We start from the raw sequence: 18239 nt of genomic DNA, 5'->3' as shown, positions 1-18239 counted from the left end.
AATCGATTCCAATGACAAAGACAGCTTTTGTTTTTTATTTTAACTTTCTTTATAAAGTTTTCTTAGGTTTAATTTAAGTGTAGGAGAATATTAACTATCTGCCTAATCATTATTCCCAGATCTTCCCTAAAGAAGATCCTTAGGAGGACAAAAAGAAAAAGGTGTGTGTGTGTGTAGTTGGGTGTGTGTGTGTGTGTGTGTGTGTGTGTGTGTGTTTGTGTTTGGGTGTGGTGTAAGGATGCACAAAATAGAATTAAAAAAAAAAAAGCAACAACAACAAAATCATTTCCATCGAGATGTTACTATTCGTTGTTTATTTTGTTCTAAGCATTACAATTGTACTATCCATGCATTACTCACACAAGGGGACACCCACCTTTAGCCTACCAGGAAGCAATTAGAAGGTTCTAGAAAACCTGCCCATAGAAACACCATTCCCTTTAGGAGATTGGACCCAGGTGGTGCCCCATCTGGGGAATCGGCGAGACTGGAATGATTTTGCTTTTGATCTTTTTATGTATATAGTCACTTTGTCCAGGATGCAAACTCGATATTTATTAAGACTGATGTAGGTAAATTATATGTTTAGGCTTGAAACAAGAAACTAGATATTGGGGCAATAAAGAAATGTTCTAAAAATAAAAAAAGAAGAAGAAAAACTACTAATAATTAAGTTTTATAATCCATAAATGATAATATTATAAGAACGTATGAACGTATGGGGTTAATAAAGCTTTCTATGACAAAGTATTATTTTACAAACTTTTTTAGACGTTTGCAAAAAAACAACAACACTATAAATCACAACGATGTTTGCATGTGGCATTTTCATTTTTATTTACATTGCAGAGGTGGAACAATACCTCTTTGCACTCTCAGTCCAAACAGGACCAGTCACTTTGCAAAACTGGTGTTGAGATATAATGCCAAATTTTCAACACATGTCTGCATATGAAAATGAATTCTGCTTTTTTTTTTTGCTTGATATACATCCTTACTCTTAAAAATGTTCTCTAGGGGGTAAATGATGCTTCTGGGGCCATAATATACAAATTAAGTGAATTCACCCAGATTGGAGGAGATGTGTTTGGTAGACGTGATCATATTCATCTGAGTGTTTGTTGCCATGGAAATGGTAAAGACTGTAATACGATGCAAACATTGACACACATTTTAATGTTTTATAGATTTTTTTTTTTATGTTATCTAAAAATCAATTGTGCTCGCCCGTCTATTTGCACATGAGGGATAGCCTATGAGCTCATGCTGTTGTTGGCTGAAGGAGATTGAATGACAAGAGAACATTTAAAGAATGCAGAAATAGCTGCTGAACCACATAGCACCGGAGCCCCTCCTCTCACACACACATTCCATGCACAAAGACATCCTTACAATCCCGTAACGTGCGTATATATGAGGCAAGACCTGACCCAACCTGCTGTTTGACAATGAGTGTACAAGAGTATACAAGTTGTGTGTGTAAAGTGAGTAGCCCAGTGCATGTATTACCACAGTGTTTAGCACAGATACATTGTATTAAAGGTGCAGTTTGTAAAATGTATTCATTACAGTTCTGTAATAATCAGATAAATGATATACAATAATTATATACAATATACAATAAAGTATACCTCAGAAGAACTAATTTATTGTGTATTAAAATTTAATGTATCTGATGTATGTATTTTAGACCTTTTCTGGCCCTGAAAAATTAGCTCCATTCACTAGAAGTGTGTGTGCAGTGTGTAATGTTAATGATTTTTATTGTGATATTACAATGGAAGGTCTGAATAGTGTCTTCACTATTGTGTCTTCATTTTTTCCGACCCTGTTTTAACAGAAAGGGTGTCGAACCTTTTCATTGCACTTCACCTTTATAAACGGCAGGGTGCTCTAGAAATGATTAACTGCTCCTTTAAATTCAGTACACAAGATCTTGGGGGAAATATCAGAAAATTGGCCAAAACATAAGGATATTAGTCTGGTAGCACCAGTGAAATCTACAACATGTTTCTGCTGATCAAATAACTTAATAGTAGTGTTTTCTTTTTCAATGAGATCTGATGGTTGAATCTTTCTGTCTCACACACATACCCACTCACTCTCTCTCTCTCACCATCTCTCTCCTAAAATAGTTTCCATTTCAGCATAATCTGAAGCAGTAATGTGTACACTGAACATTCTTCGAGGCTGTTGTGGCTCTCCTTCCTCTCTCTCAATCTTCACGGGTGTTCCAGCTGGATGTCAGCTCACTCTGGGAGAGTGTTCAAAACACATTCGAGAATTTCCTGGAAGTTGGTCCTTCTGCCAAATACAACACTGGACGCGAACTTTCCAGAAACTGTGAAGGTCTCTCTCTCTCTCTCTCTCTCTCTCTCTCTCTCACACACACACACGTGTTAAGGTTCACATACAGTGCCATGTAAAACGTTGATTTGCGTTAAAAATCTCTGGGTTTAATTTCCAAGTTTATTTGGCTCATCGTCTTGTTGAGATCTATATCCAAGAACCTCCTGGCAGAGCCATCCAGGTCTTATATTTGATGATTATATAAATATAATATAACATTGTGCATGTTAAATATTATTGTTTGTTTTTTTTTAATGGTAATGGACAATGGATTTTTTTAGGGAATCAGGGCATAGCAAGAACAGTTCCTGAGGACTGACAGCAAATTAAAATATAATGTTTTGCATGGGATCAACAATTGTAGCACATACATTTTGAATAGAAAATAACATTATTATTTAAAGTGTAGTTCTAACATTATTTTCTGTACACCTTACACCCAGTATTTTAGGCTCAGGATCCACTCTGGTCAGGATAAAACGGTTAATAAAGATGAATGAAATATGAATTAATTAATGGTGGGTTTTTTTTTGTTTTTTTTTAAACAAATTACATGATTTAATCAAGTACTTAGTATTGGCCCTTAGTATTATCATGATGATTCACGTACAGCCAAAAAAGTATGGAAGCTGATGAGAGCGTGTTAGTATTTCAATGTGTTCATAGTATGTGTTAGACCATATTGCCCCCTGCCAGACACTGGTGTACATTACAGACCAAAATCTTTGTGTCATAGCTTCAGTTTGGCCTCGCATTTTCCATCACGTTATCATTTCTTTGAAAACACTAACAAGGCTTATCCAGAATACCAAAGTTACAATTCTGTGATATTGCAATAGTTTATTGTTATATCTGAGTGTCCACTGAGATTCACCGACTAGCACAATACAGCAAAGTGTAATTTACTATGGAGTTAATTCCCAGTGTAAAGTAATCATACGTGAAGGCAGAACTGATGACTTCATAACTGTGACAAATTTCATTCTTCACCAACCACCTTAAGATTTTTTTTTGTTTAGTTTGTAATGTACATCTCACAGTTAAAACGTTTACACATATGTAGGAGAAGACATATGTCCATGTTAAGACATAAAACTATGATTTGTTGTTGTAAAATTGTTATTCCTTGATTTAAACGACAGAATTTTATGGAAAAAATGAAGTGTTGCTTTTCTTCATGTACGATTACTTTTATCCAGATCAAAGATCCCTTCGATTTTAATCTCCGCAGGGACACAGAGAAGACACCCCCCCCCTCCACCACCACCACCACCAAAACAAAACAAAACAAACAAAAAAAAAACATCTACATACCATCACGTTTCTACAAAAGTAAAACAGTAATTCGGCATGCTGTCCACATTCAAACTCGACATCAACTTTCATTTGTTCTGAAATACGCTCTTATCCAGAGCAACAAACACGTCAAGACTAACAGTGGTGTGTCAGATACATGTTTAAAGAGGTTTGACGTGACATACAGTATGTGGAGCGCGATAGTTTTTACACACCATCTTGTCAGCTGTCTTAACTTTTAGTTAAAAGTACCTCAAGTTGGGAAAGAAAGCTAAATACATTACTTAAATTGCTAACCCTATTTTTCATGCAGCTGGACGTTACATGATTAAAAATAGCGCTACGTAAATCACACGCACAGGATCGAAGGCTGACAGGACGTGGAATAAATATACACACAATGTACAGTACAACAAATTTAGAATTTCACTGTAAAAACAAACGGGTTCACACAGTGTGCTACAAACTGCATCAATATCAAAGCACATGCAGAACAGGACTGAATTCAATCAACAACTGTCTATATGATTTACTTCTAGCTATGGAATAAGACGGGAAAAACTCTGGTTGGTAAGCTAGCTATGTCGAACGTTTGTGATTAACCTGGATTCAGTCCAGTTGCTACAATACATGATTTTCAGAAAAGGAACGAACCGAAATGTACGATATTTGAGGTGAGAAAAATACTGCGACTCTTCTAGACACGATTCTGACACGAGCAGTATTTATCCATCATATCTGTGAAGAATCTGCGCTTATTTATGTCCCACTTAAGGCTTTAACAGTAGAAACATTGATTAGTGTCTTCATCCCTGGTCTTCATCACTGGCAGTGTTAGAGCGCTCCTGAAACACAAAAGCAACAGATGATGTGTGTGACATTTAGCTGCATCTTCTAGTCATACATTTACCATGTTTTGGCTAAAGAGAAATAATTAGAAATAAATGGTTTAGCTATAAACTTTTTCAATTCTTAAGACTTCCATCTAAAAAAAAAAAATGCTTAATTGCAATAAGAATAATAAATAAATACAGTACCAAAAAACATATTTGTACCAGAATTGCTAAACAGATCCCAGATATTTCATATTTAGGAACATATTTAGTGTTTAAAACTGTGTGGAGTTTTCTTTTAACGTTTACGGTTAAATAAGATTTATGCAGTTCGGCTAAGACTTGTTTAAGCTTTGCGTTGAAGCTCCAAGGCTAATGTACTGTAATTAATTGAAGTCTATCTCAATTAAAATCTTAAAATATTTACTCACACACTATAACAGCGACCTCATCTTAAAGTCTTAGGACATAGTTTAACCCAGTGTGACTTACTGCAATCTGGAGACGTGAAAAATCTTTATTGTGTAGCTGAACACGATGACATTATGACCTCAGCCATCTTTTTTTTCTTGAAGCATGCAGCTAAGTGAATTGTACTGATTTGGGCATTTCTTTTTCAGTTCAATGGTTCTAAAGGTTTTAGCCTCATAGTGCAAAACTATCTAAGCAAACAAATGACTTGGCTGACGGTTTACGTCTGGGGTAGAGAGAGTAAACGAATCACCTCCTCTCGTTCGTCCTCGGTGTCATCATCACTGACGACAGGTTTGGCTCTGGTTCTTCCTCCCCTCCTTCTGCCTTTTCCTCTCTCTGCACCGCGTTCTTTCCGGCCCAGTTTGATCTTCACCTTCACTGAGCGAGCTGCAAAGAACGTGATCAGCATGCTCTCTAAATACGTATATTAGCATGTTTTACAGATCAGGACGTATATACTCACACTCAGACTCCGAGCCTTCGTCCTGTTCCTCCTCCTCTTCCTCACTCTCCTCTCCGTCACTTTCCTCTTCTTTCTCGATCTTTTGTCGCAGGCTGGTGAACACTGACTGCAGCACAATGGAGTCCTCGTAAATCTAAACACACGTGCACATACACACACACACACAAAAAAAAAATTGCTTATTAATATACACATATATACTGTATCAGTTTATATGATGTGTGTGTGTGCGTGTTTGTGTGTATTTTCCCACCAATGAGCCCTCCAGGTTAAAGGTCTGAGCATTCTGACACAGCAGCATCACGTCTCTCTCCAGGTCGTTCAGACTGCGATAGCGGTGGCTGCGAATACGCTCCTGCACAACACAAACTTTCATTAATTTCATTAATAAAAACTAATTCAGTATTTCTACAAGTTTTGCAAAGTACACAGTCTACCTTAATACACATACATAGATACAGTTAGATACATTAGATTTCATGCTAATGTTCCTGGGATTACGTGAAAGTGAAAAGTGAAAGTGGCATGACATACGGCTAAGTACGGTGACCCATACGGCTAAGTACGGTGGTTCTCTGCGTTTAACCCATCCAACGTGCACACACACAGCAGTGAACACACACACATCGTGAACACACATCCGGAGCAGTGGGCGGCCATTTATGCTGCGGTGCCCGGGGAGCAGTTGGGGGGTTCGGTGCCTTGCTCAAGGGCACCTCAGTCGTGGCCGTAGGAGTCAGACTCTCTAACCATTAGGCCACGACTTCCTCACAGACTTCCCCCTAGATTAAGTTTCTAGGGTTAAAGTTTCTACACTAAAGTTTCTGGGTTTATGCTTCAAGATTAAAAATCCTGTCTTAAATTTCTAGGCTAGAAGCATAAGAACAAAAATGTAAGACTGGAAATTTACAACTTAAGATAAAAATTCTAAATATCCTGTTTTTGCAAAATTCAAGGTTAAAAATGATGGGATTATGTTCCTAGGATAAAGTCCTGGGATTACGTTTTTGGTCAGAATATCCTTCTGGTTTTATGTTTCTAGTCTTAACCTCCAGAGATGAAGTTTCTAGGCTTAAGTTCCTGAGACTGTTTCCAGTCTTAACTTCCAGAGCTTAAATTTACAGGATTAAATATCTGAGATTAAGTTTCTAGGCTTAAATTCCTGAAATAGTTCCTGGAGAAATGTTTCTTGGCTACAGTTCCTGAGTGTTGGGCTATATTTCCAGAGTGGAAGAAATGTTATCAGTTTCAGGTCTATAATTCAAGTATATTCCAAAAAAAAAAAGCCTTACATGTATCAGAGTAGATACAGATTAATCCGGGATTAACATTATTCTCTGGTATGAAAGTAAAGATGAATGAACTCTTACAGAATAATGGCATTTTTGAATGGATATGTGTTAAGGACGTGTTCAGTCACCTTGATCTTTCGAAAGTCGACAGGTCTGCGGATCAGCTCGTAATACTCAGGAAGCTCTTTACGAGACGGGAGCTGGATGAAGACTTCGCTCAGCTGCCGGCCATTACTGCTGTGAGACCAGGAAGAGTGTTTAAGTAGTGAAACATTCATATATGGCTGAATAAATTATTTACCATCAGGATGTATTTACACATCACACTGCTCCTTCTATGAAATAAAAACATGGCTCTTCTCTTTTTATACCAGAACACAATTTATTTTAAGAGACAAGCATTGGGTAAAGAAGAGGAAGTGACCTGACCTCTCTTTGTATTTAATAACAGCTTCGACAATCTTCTTCATCTTCTTGGTGAGGCTTGGTGGGTTTGGGGTTATCTTCTCTGCTGGAGGTCGACCGCGCTTCTTCTGTCTTTTAGTGTCGTCATCTTTGTCTCTCGCTCCACGTGTCCCTGATGTAGATGGACCAGCGTCAATGTCCCGATCGCGTTTCCTCTTTCGGGTCGTCTTCTTGTGGCGCACTTCCTCCTCGATCTCGTCCAGTGTGCCTTCCTCTATAGCCTAAAGGTGAAGAGAAAAAGCTGATTTACTTTCTAAAATGTTGCAGATATAAAAATTCAGCTACAGTTGCTTCATTTTTTTTAACCATGCACAGTAACCTCTGACCTTGAGCCACTGTTTCTCAGTGAGCGAGTCACTGTAGTCGACTTCCTTTCTCTGACGTGATCCGCGGCCAAACATCTTCTCTGCCTCCTCCTCACAGGTGAGCCGCTCAACCTCGGCATCGTCTTTCATGATCCAAGTCGGCAACTCGTCTTCCTCCATGAGCCGAGGCCTGCGCTTGGGGTTTCTCGCCTCTTCACGACGCCGGTCCAAATCCATACGCTTCACATAGAGTATAATGACCTAACTATAGCATTTCTTATTTTTTGCAATTTTAAAGGTGGGACTTTGTAATTGCATTTGCAATTTTCCGGCCCAGAAATTAGCCCCACCTCCAGCCAGAACATTTGCACAAATGCTGCACATTTTTCTTAAAAAGCATTTGCAATGCATTTTTGAATGGTCAGTTTTAAAAATATTATACAGATATTTATCTATAAACTACACATTTTTTTTTACACATAGACTCACAGCTCTTTTCTTTAAAGAAGCACTATGTCATTTCCAGAGTCCTCTGCTTCCATTGAGGTGAATTGTAATTGTAAATTCAAACACAGACCAGCCTTCCTCCTTCTCCTTAATCCTCTGCTGACATTCTGGAGGTCTTGTATGTCACCTTTTATAAAAGTCAGGCAGAGCAGAAAAATCAACTGGGGCGGAGCTCATTTCTGGGCCATAAAAATGAAAAACGAGTCATCTCTTGAACCCATCTTTCCTCATTTATGATCATGATGATAAATACATAAGAGGAAGGCAAACCATGAAGTGATCAAACTCCTCTTCACTCCTTGCTATCATCTGATTCACAGTTTCATCGTCTGGAACTTCATCCTCTTCCTGAATAAATAAGGACACAGAAGAAGAACGAGTGAGAAACGAAGCGCATGAACAGCATAGTTGTTCAACATGTCAGAAATAGAGTATAGAAATATCCGTGACCTCGTCCTGCTCCTCGTGCTCCAGGATGGCCTGCAGGAACGCGCGGCGCTCGTGACTGGAAGATTTCTGGTCAAACATGCCTGCTTGGATGACCTTCTGGTCCACATTGAGCTTGTACTTGGCAGCAGCGAGGATTTTCTCTTCAACACTGTTCACAGTGCACAAGCGCAACACCCGTACCTCGTTCTGCTGCCCGATACGATGAGCCCGGTCCTGAGCCTGCAGGTCCTACAAATAGAAATGAAAGAGAAATCTAAAGATATTATCTCTATTCAGGAACTACTGTTCATTAATAATACAATCACAGATGATGAAATACAGCTACCTAGACTCCATATTATGTTATTTAATGTCTTATACCAAGCGAGTACTCTGAGTTCAGGTGACTTTATTACCTGGTGAGGGTTCCAGTCACTGTCAAAGATGACCACCGTGTCCGCACTCTGCAGGTTAAGACCGAGACCCCCTGCCCTGGTGCTCAGCAAAAAGATGAAGTACTGTGACTCAGGATCATTAAACATCTTCAGCAGCATGCCGCGATCCTCTGCCTTAGTGGTACCTACACACAGAGTTCCTTCTGTAAGAACATAGTCAGATCTATCTATCTATCTATCTATCTATCTATCTATCTATATGTCTGTCTCTATGACTGTATGTCTGTCTGAGATTCTAATCTAGATGATCATGCTGCAGGAACTGTGTAGTTATTATTATTCTTATTATTATTCTTCTTATTATTATTATTAAAGAGCATCTCTAAGGTTTATCTTGGTTTCCCACAGCACACAATCACCCAGATGTGCCTTCAGCTCTGACAGAGATGGCGTATATTCTGGTATACTGATCTTGGGCTTAAGGATTATTTTGACCTATTTACCTATTTACCTATTTTGACCTCACCATTTACATTTACAGCATTTAGCAGATGCCCTTATCCAGAGCGACTTATTTTTTTTTTTTTTTTATCTCATTTTTATAGAACTGAGCAATTTTGGGTTAAGGGCCTTGCTCAGGGGCCCAGCAGTGGCTGCTTTGTGGACGTTGGAATCGAACTCACAACCTTCCGATTGGTAGCCCAACACCTTAACCACTAGGCTACCACATCCCATGACCATGACCACATCCCATGACCATGGTTGTTAAGAGTGGTAATGTGGGTTATCCTAGACATCATAGTGTTACTGTACATATAATTGTTTAGTTTGATTGTAGATCGGATAGAGGGTTCAGTGACAGGGTTCGAAATATACAGAAATGCGAAGAGAAAGAGAGAGAGAGAGAAACATTTTGAAGAAAAAAAGAGAAAAGTAAGCGGGATTAGCTGCTGGTCATACCATCCAGACGGAGGTATTTAAAGTTGCGATACGCAAAATAGTCCTCCATGATGGTCATCAGTGATGTCATCTGGCAGAAGAGCAGCACTTTGTGATTGGTCGCTCGGAGTTTGGGAAGGATCCGGTCCAGCACTTCAAACTTTCCAGAAGCTCGATACAGATCAGCGCTGGTTAAATGTCAAAGGATAAAAGAGTCACTATCAAGGATAATTAAATTATTACTTTAAAAAGTTAAGGCTAATGATATCTTCATGATGTGCTGAGAGACTCACCCTTGTACTATACCACCAGAAAACCCCAAGTGCTCAGAAAAGGACTCCTGCGTTAAGTGAATTGAAAAAAGTTCAATCGTTTAAAAAAAGTGCCCTTAGATGTGTGTAAATATTGAAAGAAGTAGAAATGCCTTGTATGAACCTGTTCTTATATAAAGTCTGACTTCACATGATGCAGCAAAGAAGCAGATATTGTACAGTACCTCAATCTGCTGGAACATGTAGGGATGATTACAAATCTTCCTCAACTGCATGATAGTGTTCATCAGAGTTTTAGTGCCACCTTTACCCTGAAACACACACACACACACACACACACACAGAAGTATTTTGTCATAACTCTGATCCTAATCCTGCATTCAGATATAAAGCAAGCTACAAGTGAACTAATCCTCACTGGTAACTACAACTACTTACCTTCTTGTCTTTTTCAGATCCGTCGGTCAGCAGAACCCCTTTGGCCTGCATGTGTCTGTAAAGAACCCTCTGCAGTGCTGACATATCGCACTTTATCACATATTCCACCTGTGGCAACACAACAAAGCAGAGAAAGCTCAATGTTTTCATACAGAACTGCAGAAATTGTGTTTTTCTGGATGCTTCTAAGCACTAATACTAATCTAGGAAGCTGAGCCATATGTGTTACTTATGCAATGTATGCTAAACGCTCTTCTGACCTTCTCAGGTAGTTGAGCTTCCACCTCTTTCTTCAGCCTACGTAACAGGAAGGGGCGGAGCACTTTGTGGAGACGGCGAATGATCAGGATGGTCTCCTCTTCGTTCAGGTCCACCTACGTGTTTGAAATAGGTAGTGAGAGTTTAGAGAGGTATATGATGATTGCATACTTACAAATACAACCGTTACTAACCTTATTAACCTTATTAACTCTCAGAACCAGAGTAAATACAGTATAAAAAATCTTCCGACCTTCTCTCCTGTCATGGCAAAGGGGGCGTTGAACCACTGTTCGAAGGTGCTGCAGCTCTTGAAGATGGTTGGCAACAGGAAGTTGAGCAGTGCCCAGAGCTCAGGCAGCTTGTTCTGCAGCGGCGTCCCTGTCAGCAGTACGCGCCTCGGAGCCAAGTAGTGTGTGTTCAGCACCTGAGTCAGCTTACAGTGATGGTTCTTCATCCGATGGCCCTCATCCACGATCATATACTTCCAGCGTATCTGGAACCGGTCACAACACATGCGAATGAGTTCAATGCGATAAGGATTTAAACCTGTACCAGGCTCTAATCTATGTCTGAACAGCAATTAGTGCCACATCCATACTGTGTTTGTTCAGCTATATGTTGAATAAAGGAATCTGTGTATCAGTTAGTCTAATGTCTAAAATGAACGATGCAGAGTGAGCATGATTGTGTACTATTAACATAAACCAATTACACTGTAAAAACTCATAAGGACATTGGCGCTGATGGGAGTTATAATAATATAATAAAAAATGTTGGATGTGTTGTAATAATACTCCTTCATTCAGTCAGGTGGATCTGATGTACACATTTGGAATAAAGTAAATTAAAATAAAAAGAGGGGGCACGGTGGCTTAGTGGTTAGCACGTTCGCCTCACACCTCCAGGGTTGGGGGTTCGATTCCCGCCTCCACCTTGTGTGTGGAGTTTGCATGTTCTCCCCGTACCTCGGGGGTTTCCTCCGGGTACTCCGGTTTCCTCCCCCGGTCCAAAGACATGCATGGTAGGTTGATTGGCATCTCTGGAAAAATGTCCGTAGTGTGTGATTGCGTGAGTGAATGTGAGTGTGTGTGCCCTGCGATGGGTTGGCACTCCGTCCAGGGTGTATCCTGCCTTGATGCCCGATGACGCCTGGGATAGGCACAGGCTCCCCGTGACCCGAGGTAGTTTGGATAAGCGGTAGAAAATGAATGAATGAATGACAATAAAAAGAAGAAGCTTATTTTCAGTCTGCCTACATGACTACAAATAACTGACATTGGATCAAATCTGTCCAATGCTAGTCAGATGTAGTTATGGAGGACACTGAGATGTGAGTGAGGCTGATCAGAATGAGAGATAAAACATTTATTTCCTTATAGGGATGTGGTAGCTCAGGGGTTAAGGTGTTAGACTACCAACTGGGAGGTTGTGAGCTTGAAGGATCACCCAGGACCACCAAGCATCCACTGCTGGGCCCCTGAGCAAGGCTCTAAACCCTCTGTTGTATAAAATTAGATAAAGATGCAAGTCTGCCAAATGCCGTAGATGTGATTACTGTTAAAATAAGTCTAATTCTGAATCTGCTAAACCAGATATATGCCCTTTTACAAATGTTCTTGTATTACCTTTGCCAATATTTGCTTGTCTTTAATGATGTACTCATAGGTGGTGAGAAGAACGTTGAATTTTCCACTGCGGAGTTGAGGAACAAACGCCCGTCTGGCTGCAGGAGATCCCTGAAAACATAAATATCAATTTTCAGATGAAGATCTCCAGATTGTACTCATACTGAACACAAAGCTTTTTGTTCATTTGTGCGTTAAGATCCAGGACCGACTCACCTTGTAGGAGACCTTCACTACAGACGGGGCCCATTTGTCAAACTCGTAGACCCAGTTAGAAAGAGTTCTACGCAAAACAACACAGAATTTTACAACCAAACACGAACGTAGAAATAGAAGGAAGTTTTTTACGAAAAACAGTAGTGTGTCACTCACGAAAGCGGTACGATGATGAGATATGGACCGTTGAGGCGTTTGTACTCCATGAGGTAGGTGATGAGCGCGATAGTCTGGATGGTTTTTCCTAAACCCATCTCATCAGCTAGGATTCCATTCAGATTATTATTGTACAGAGACACCAGCCACTCTAAACCTTTAATCTGTTTAAAAAAGTGTTCAAGGGATAAAAATCGAAGTGAGTGGATTATTGACCTTAATGATACAATAAAAGAAGGAATCATTTTTTAAATGTGTTCTTGTATTTGACAAAAATGATGAACTGGAAGGTCCAAATGTGGATATTCGAGCCATTAGAGAGCGCTCTAATCACGCTTATTTGATTAAGGATTTTAAATTGTAGATCAGTTCGCATAAGCAACCGCGGCCTTCCTTGTTGTCATGTTTTTGTTTATGTTGCCACATCACTGGTTGTCACCTGTTTTCATTTCAACTTTAATTAGTTTCTATTCTTAAACCCTCATGGTTCTGTTTTCAGCACAAAGTTGTGTTCAGAGTTTACCTGCCTGTCTTTACCGAGCAGTTTTTGCGCTATCATTGATCTTGGGTTTACACTGATATTGCTGTTCACCCTAACTTTATCTGTTTTTGTACATGGTTCGAGTCACGTTACGTATTCTTCTGCCTGCTTCACTAATATATGCTTTAAACTCTGCAATTAGATTAAATAGCGTTTTAGAGGAAACCCTTCGACTTTGCTTCGACTTACAGCTGTAAATAAATAATAACATAAAAATAATACTAATTATCTCCAGGTTATTTCTGGAAATACATCCAAATCATCAAGTCATGTGGGTTCGATTCCTGACATGAAAATGAATATGAAACTTTTGTTGTGTGACAGACTTTTCTTTTTTTTTGTACCTGATACTGTTTGAGCTGCCCGTTAATCAACAAGGACGACTGTCTATCGACCTTTTCGGTGACCGCGTGAGCGACTGAGTAGTACGACTGCAGGCCGCATGTGAACGCTGCACCACCATATTCATCATCTACATCCTGCTTAGCATGCCTACAAAATAAAAACACACACACACACACACACACACACACACACACACATATAAGAATGATTTACGGCTAATCGTATTAAATTATATTTAAATGATCTAGCTCCTTTTATTAAGCTTGCTCCCAGCTCAGCGGTACTTACTCAATGATGTGACGAGCGTCTACTTCTGAAACATCCTCACTGTCTGGATCTGGAATCTTTTTCTTCTCTTCCACTGGAGCCTGTGATGGTTGGGGCTCTTCCTCTTCCTCCTTTAGTGAGGAAGAATGCATTATCAACAGTGCAAGCAACAGTGCAAGTAAAGGTAAACGTTATGTGGGAAACTTCTGAAACAGTGCTGTATAGAATTGAAAAAGAAATGTTATTATAATTAGTTGTATTCACATGTTCCAGTGTGTGTGCTGGAGCTGTATTTTGATTAGTTCCCAGACTGTGAGTGTGCGTGTGTTTGTGTGTGTGTGGTGTGTGTGTGTTTGCATGTGTGTGTCTGAAGAAACATAAATAACAAAAATGAGCTGGTTTAAGACTAGATGAAGGTGGTGGATCTTAAGAATAAATAAAAGAAATGTATAATAGAAGTAAGAAAAAATCAGAAAAAAATACAATTATTGGCTAAATGTTTCTGTAAATGTATGCAATACAAACAATACAAAGCACCACATCAGTCCAATCTGTCTGAATCGTTAATATTTAGCCACGTTCGAATATTTTGCAATCGAAATACATTAAAAATGTCATTTACAGCCTTCTTATAAATAATATATACGCATTACAAGTGCATTTTTATTTTGTTTTTTCTTTCTTGTACAATCATTTCAATGCAAAACGTAATAACGCCGCTAGCTGCATCACCTCGTCCTCATCAGAACCTGTGTCCTCGCTGTCTGATCTCGGCGCTACCTCATAGCTGTAAAAAAAGAGAGTAAACCTTTAGAGCAACGAACATCCTCTATAACCCCAGCTATGTGAGTGAAATCCCTCATGGTGATCAGACGCTCACCCGGGGTTCATCTCCAGCCAGGTATCCAGCTGTCCCGCTTTGGGAGCGTCCACTCCGCTCAGGATCTTCCCGCTGTCCACGTGGATCACCTTCACAGGCAGGTCACTCATCTGACTCGTCTCGTCCAGCGGCTACGAAAGAAAGAAGACGCACAGATGCTGACGTGTCAATCGTGACGTGTAATCTGAACATCTGAAGGGGCAAAGTAGCAATAAGACTAGATGAATAAAACAGAGAAAAAAAATGTCCATACATTATTTGGACTCCTTAAAGTCTCTTCTTATTACTTAGTCATTTTAAAGCATATTATTCAGTCACTACCATAAATTATTCAATAACTACAGTCACTGAATAAGGAACATGACATGAGTCCTGCTCTGTGTTTAACATTCGCTTGTCCAAATCTTTATAGAATTAAATAATTTCGCTCAAACAACTTCATCCAGTTACACAATTATTTCTTAAAGGTCATTCCCGGGTGTTATCCCATACTGTACCTGGGGTTAACAATTATTTCTGGCTATTCCTAACATCTGACCTTTCACATTGTACATCTCTAAACCGTGAGTAAACCGACAACAACCATGACAGAATAAATACAGAGCATGATCGGTTTAAAGAGCATCTTATCTCATGTAAGCATCGTGGCTCTGTTTTAAGCTTTCTAAAGTAAAAAGTGGCGCTAAACCCCAATTCTGAAATATGACTCGGGGTTAAAACAAGGTTCAGAATGATCTATGATGAAGCTGAGATTAAGCACAGTATGACATTATGCCCTACATTATTATAAGCCCTATATATTACTATCCATGTGTAAAGTCCATGTTCAGGATTTCCATAAATCTCTTCCTGTTATCAAAGTCAATATTATTCAGCAGAAGGTTCTAACGCACTCACACTGAGGACACGCCTTCATACTAATCATTCACTGACCTCTCCATCTGGTCCCAAAGCGAGTGGCTGCCCTTCTGCGTTCTCCAGCTTCTTCTTCTTTTTCTTTTTCTTCTTCTTCTCTTTGAGAGCCTGGGCCGCCTTGTGAGCCCGAACCAGCTCGGTCAGGTTGGCTACGTACTCATCGGTCTGCTGCAACAGGTACGCCAGCCGCTTATCCTTCTTCTGATCGATCAGCTTCCTGTATCCCTCCTCATCTTCTGCCTGGAGAGCGAAGAAGAATCAGTGGAAGATTGCATTTGAGTATCCATCGAAACATATTCTGTATTAATGCTGCTGACGTATTTTAGTAAACTGCACAGACTGCGTGAATGTGACATGGTGTCGTATCTATCTCCTTACCATCAGTCTCCTCATCCTCTCCTTCTCGATGCGTTCATTCTCTTTCTTCTGCTCTCGCTCTGTGTTGGCGTGGTACGTAGACACAGCTTTGGTCAGCTTCTGGATCTTTCCAGTGATGGAACGATGGTATTCTTTAAAGTCTTTGGCATGCTGGAGGATGCTGTTTAGATATTCCTAGAAAATAAATAAATAAACAAATAAATAAACAAACAAACAAACAAATAAATAAATAAATACTGTGAAAACTGAACATTTTAGTTGGACATAAATACATAGGGCATGCAAAATTCCAAAAAATGAGGCTCCTTTTAATGAATACAGGAGTTACCAAAAAAGTAAAGTTATTTTTAGTTAGGAACTGAATTAAAGGATAAAAACAATTTTTCACTAATACCTGGGTTAACTTTCTTTGTTATAACTTTGTTCATGTAACTTTTGGTTTGCTAATGTTAAAATTTATAGTTTGTTAATGTTAACTGAAGCACTGAAGAACGTCTTTACCTGATGTTTCTGTCGTCGTTTGCGTTCCTGTTCGATCTTTTGCTGTTTCTCCAGTTTCTCTGTGATTCGAGCCTCTCGCAAGGATTGTCTCTTACTGCGCTTATAAGCCTTCGCATCCAGAGCCGTCTCAAGAGCCGCGTCACGCCTCATACACACCACCACCTCTTGACGCAGCTACCCCACATGTGCACACAAACACACACACACACAAATGTTTAGTTGCTACATTAGTAGCATTAGCTACTAATGTAGTAGCTACAGTAGTAGTAGTAGCTACATTATTCAACAAAAAAACGAAATAAGAGCAATGAACTGCCTATTTCTACGTTTACAAATACACCGACAAAGCAACCAGAGATCATGTATTTCCAATGAGAGTTGTGAAAAGTTTTCGTGTGAAATGTGAACGTAGCATGGCAAACACCTGTCTCTGAAAGTTGAGCAGTCGCAGAGCTTTGAGCTCGATAGTGGCTTTCGTACGCAGGTCTCCAGCTAGTGAGCCTGGAAGATTCTCTAGCTCCTGGATACGGTGTGTTATACGTGCTTCGAGCCTGATAAAGTATAAAATTTAAAAATAAATAAATAAATAAATAAATAAATAAACATTTTACAAAATAAAAACTATACTGAGTTGTTTTGTTGTTCAGGTATATGCTGGGCTTTGTGCAAAATATATAATAATATACAATACTGTATAATAACATAAGAAGCGTGTCCAATACCTGTACTCTCTCTCCTGTAGGATCTCCACAGGGTCCAGGCCGCAGGGTTTCTGCATGGGAGTGATTCGGTTGTGTTTCTGATGCACAGGGATGGTGGGCGCTGGCTGGGCCGAGTGCCCAGGGTGTCCAGGAGACTGAGTCTGAGGGGGCATGACCGGGGAGGCAGCAGGGGGCACAGAGGGGGGCACTGGAGATGGCCGGCCAGTGGGTTGTGGAGGTATCAGCTTTTGAGGAGCATTAGAAGGCGTGGCTGCGTTCACCATGGGACCTGAAAGAAAATTTCATATCCTTAGAAATGTTTCAGATTCAGTTTTTTTAATTTGTGTACAATGTTTAAAATGTACTCTAGCAGTAACCTGTGTTTCAAAAGTAATTCATTTGCTACCTATAATGACTGCGTTGTTAAATAAAAATAAAGGTTTCTTACCCTCAGGCCAGGTTTTTGGTGGCCCGTTGGCAGGGGGAACGGCATTTGGGCCTGACGGGGGCACATTTGGTCCACTCAACACTGCGGAGCATCCAGAACACACTGAACCTTTACTTAAGTTACCACAGTGGACTGCAGTCAACCCCAATGTTATGTTCCTCTAATATATTATATGTCTGAAATAAGTTAAATGAAACAAGCAACTTCAGATGTGCATCCTGTCCATAACTATTCAACTCACTGAAACTTCACCACATGTTGTAGTCTTATAACCTGGAAGTGAAATGGATTTAACTGGGATTTTATGTCATACCATAAATGAGCCCACATGCTATGAATGGGGGGAAAAAATCAATATAGTTAGTAAATTTATTTACAAAAAAAAAACAAAAAAAAAAAACACCCAGTTTGTGACTGCATAAGTTTTCACCTCATGGTTGTGAAATCAGTTACTGTAAATCCCTAAAGTGAAGCTTGGTGGTGGTAGAATCATGTTGTGCAGATGCTTTTAATTGGCAGAGGATAAAAAACAGGTTTGGGTTAGATGA

At 39.6% G+C, this 18239-nt stretch overlaps 2 protein-coding genes across 2 annotated transcripts in view; one reads left to right on the top strand and one right to left on the bottom strand.

Moving 5' to 3' along the window:
• Positions 1-274: 274 nt before the first annotated feature.
• The window catches only part of LOC132844855 (probable ATP-dependent RNA helicase DDX17), a 146957-nt gene continuing 128992 nt past the window's right edge, over positions 275-18239 (top strand). The window contains exon 1 of the mRNA XM_060868696.1: positions 275-282. The gene's annotated coding sequence lies outside the window, so the exon portion shown is untranslated. The remainder of the gene's footprint in view (positions 283-18239) is intronic.
• LOC132844852 (transcription activator BRG1) overlaps positions 3693-18239 on the bottom strand; it is a 19109-nt gene continuing 4562 nt past the window's right edge. Inside the window, exons 6-34 of the mRNA XM_060868687.1 lie at positions 17692-17772; positions 17265-17532; positions 16967-17093; positions 16543-16716; positions 16042-16215; positions 15682-15903; positions 14749-14879; positions 14601-14655; positions 13890-13999; positions 13601-13748; positions 12716-12879; positions 12560-12626; positions 12344-12454; positions 10969-11211; positions 10718-10831; positions 10458-10565; positions 10244-10330; positions 10041-10087; positions 9769-9935; positions 8830-8993; positions 8435-8662; positions 8255-8332; positions 7499-7717; positions 7137-7393; positions 6836-6944; positions 5669-5770; positions 5416-5548; positions 5203-5339; positions 3693-4490 (exon numbers count right to left, since the gene is read on the bottom strand). Of these exons, the coding sequence (XP_060724670.1) occupies positions 4452-4490; positions 5203-5339; positions 5416-5548; positions 5669-5770; positions 6836-6944; positions 7137-7393; positions 7499-7717; positions 8255-8332; positions 8435-8662; positions 8830-8993; positions 9769-9935; positions 10041-10087; positions 10244-10330; positions 10458-10565; positions 10718-10831; positions 10969-11211; positions 12344-12454; positions 12560-12626; positions 12716-12879; positions 13601-13748; positions 13890-13999; positions 14601-14655; positions 14749-14879; positions 15682-15903; positions 16042-16215; positions 16543-16716; positions 16967-17093; positions 17265-17532; positions 17692-17772 (4064 nt within the window). The 3' untranslated portion in view covers positions 3693-4451. The remainder of the gene's footprint in view (positions 4491-5202; positions 5340-5415; positions 5549-5668; positions 5771-6835; positions 6945-7136; positions 7394-7498; positions 7718-8254; positions 8333-8434; positions 8663-8829; positions 8994-9768; positions 9936-10040; positions 10088-10243; positions 10331-10457; positions 10566-10717; positions 10832-10968; positions 11212-12343; positions 12455-12559; positions 12627-12715; positions 12880-13600; positions 13749-13889; positions 14000-14600; positions 14656-14748; positions 14880-15681; positions 15904-16041; positions 16216-16542; positions 16717-16966; positions 17094-17264; positions 17533-17691; positions 17773-18239) is intronic.

This window comes from Tachysurus vachellii, chromosome 4 (genome assembly GCF_030014155.1).
Source record: "Tachysurus vachellii isolate PV-2020 chromosome 4, HZAU_Pvac_v1, whole genome shotgun sequence".
Taxonomy (NCBI): Eukaryota; Metazoa; Chordata; class Actinopteri; order Siluriformes; family Bagridae; genus Tachysurus; species Tachysurus vachellii.
The sequence above is the reverse complement of the archived record's forward strand: the minus strand, read 5'-3'. Positions and strand labels throughout refer to the sequence as shown.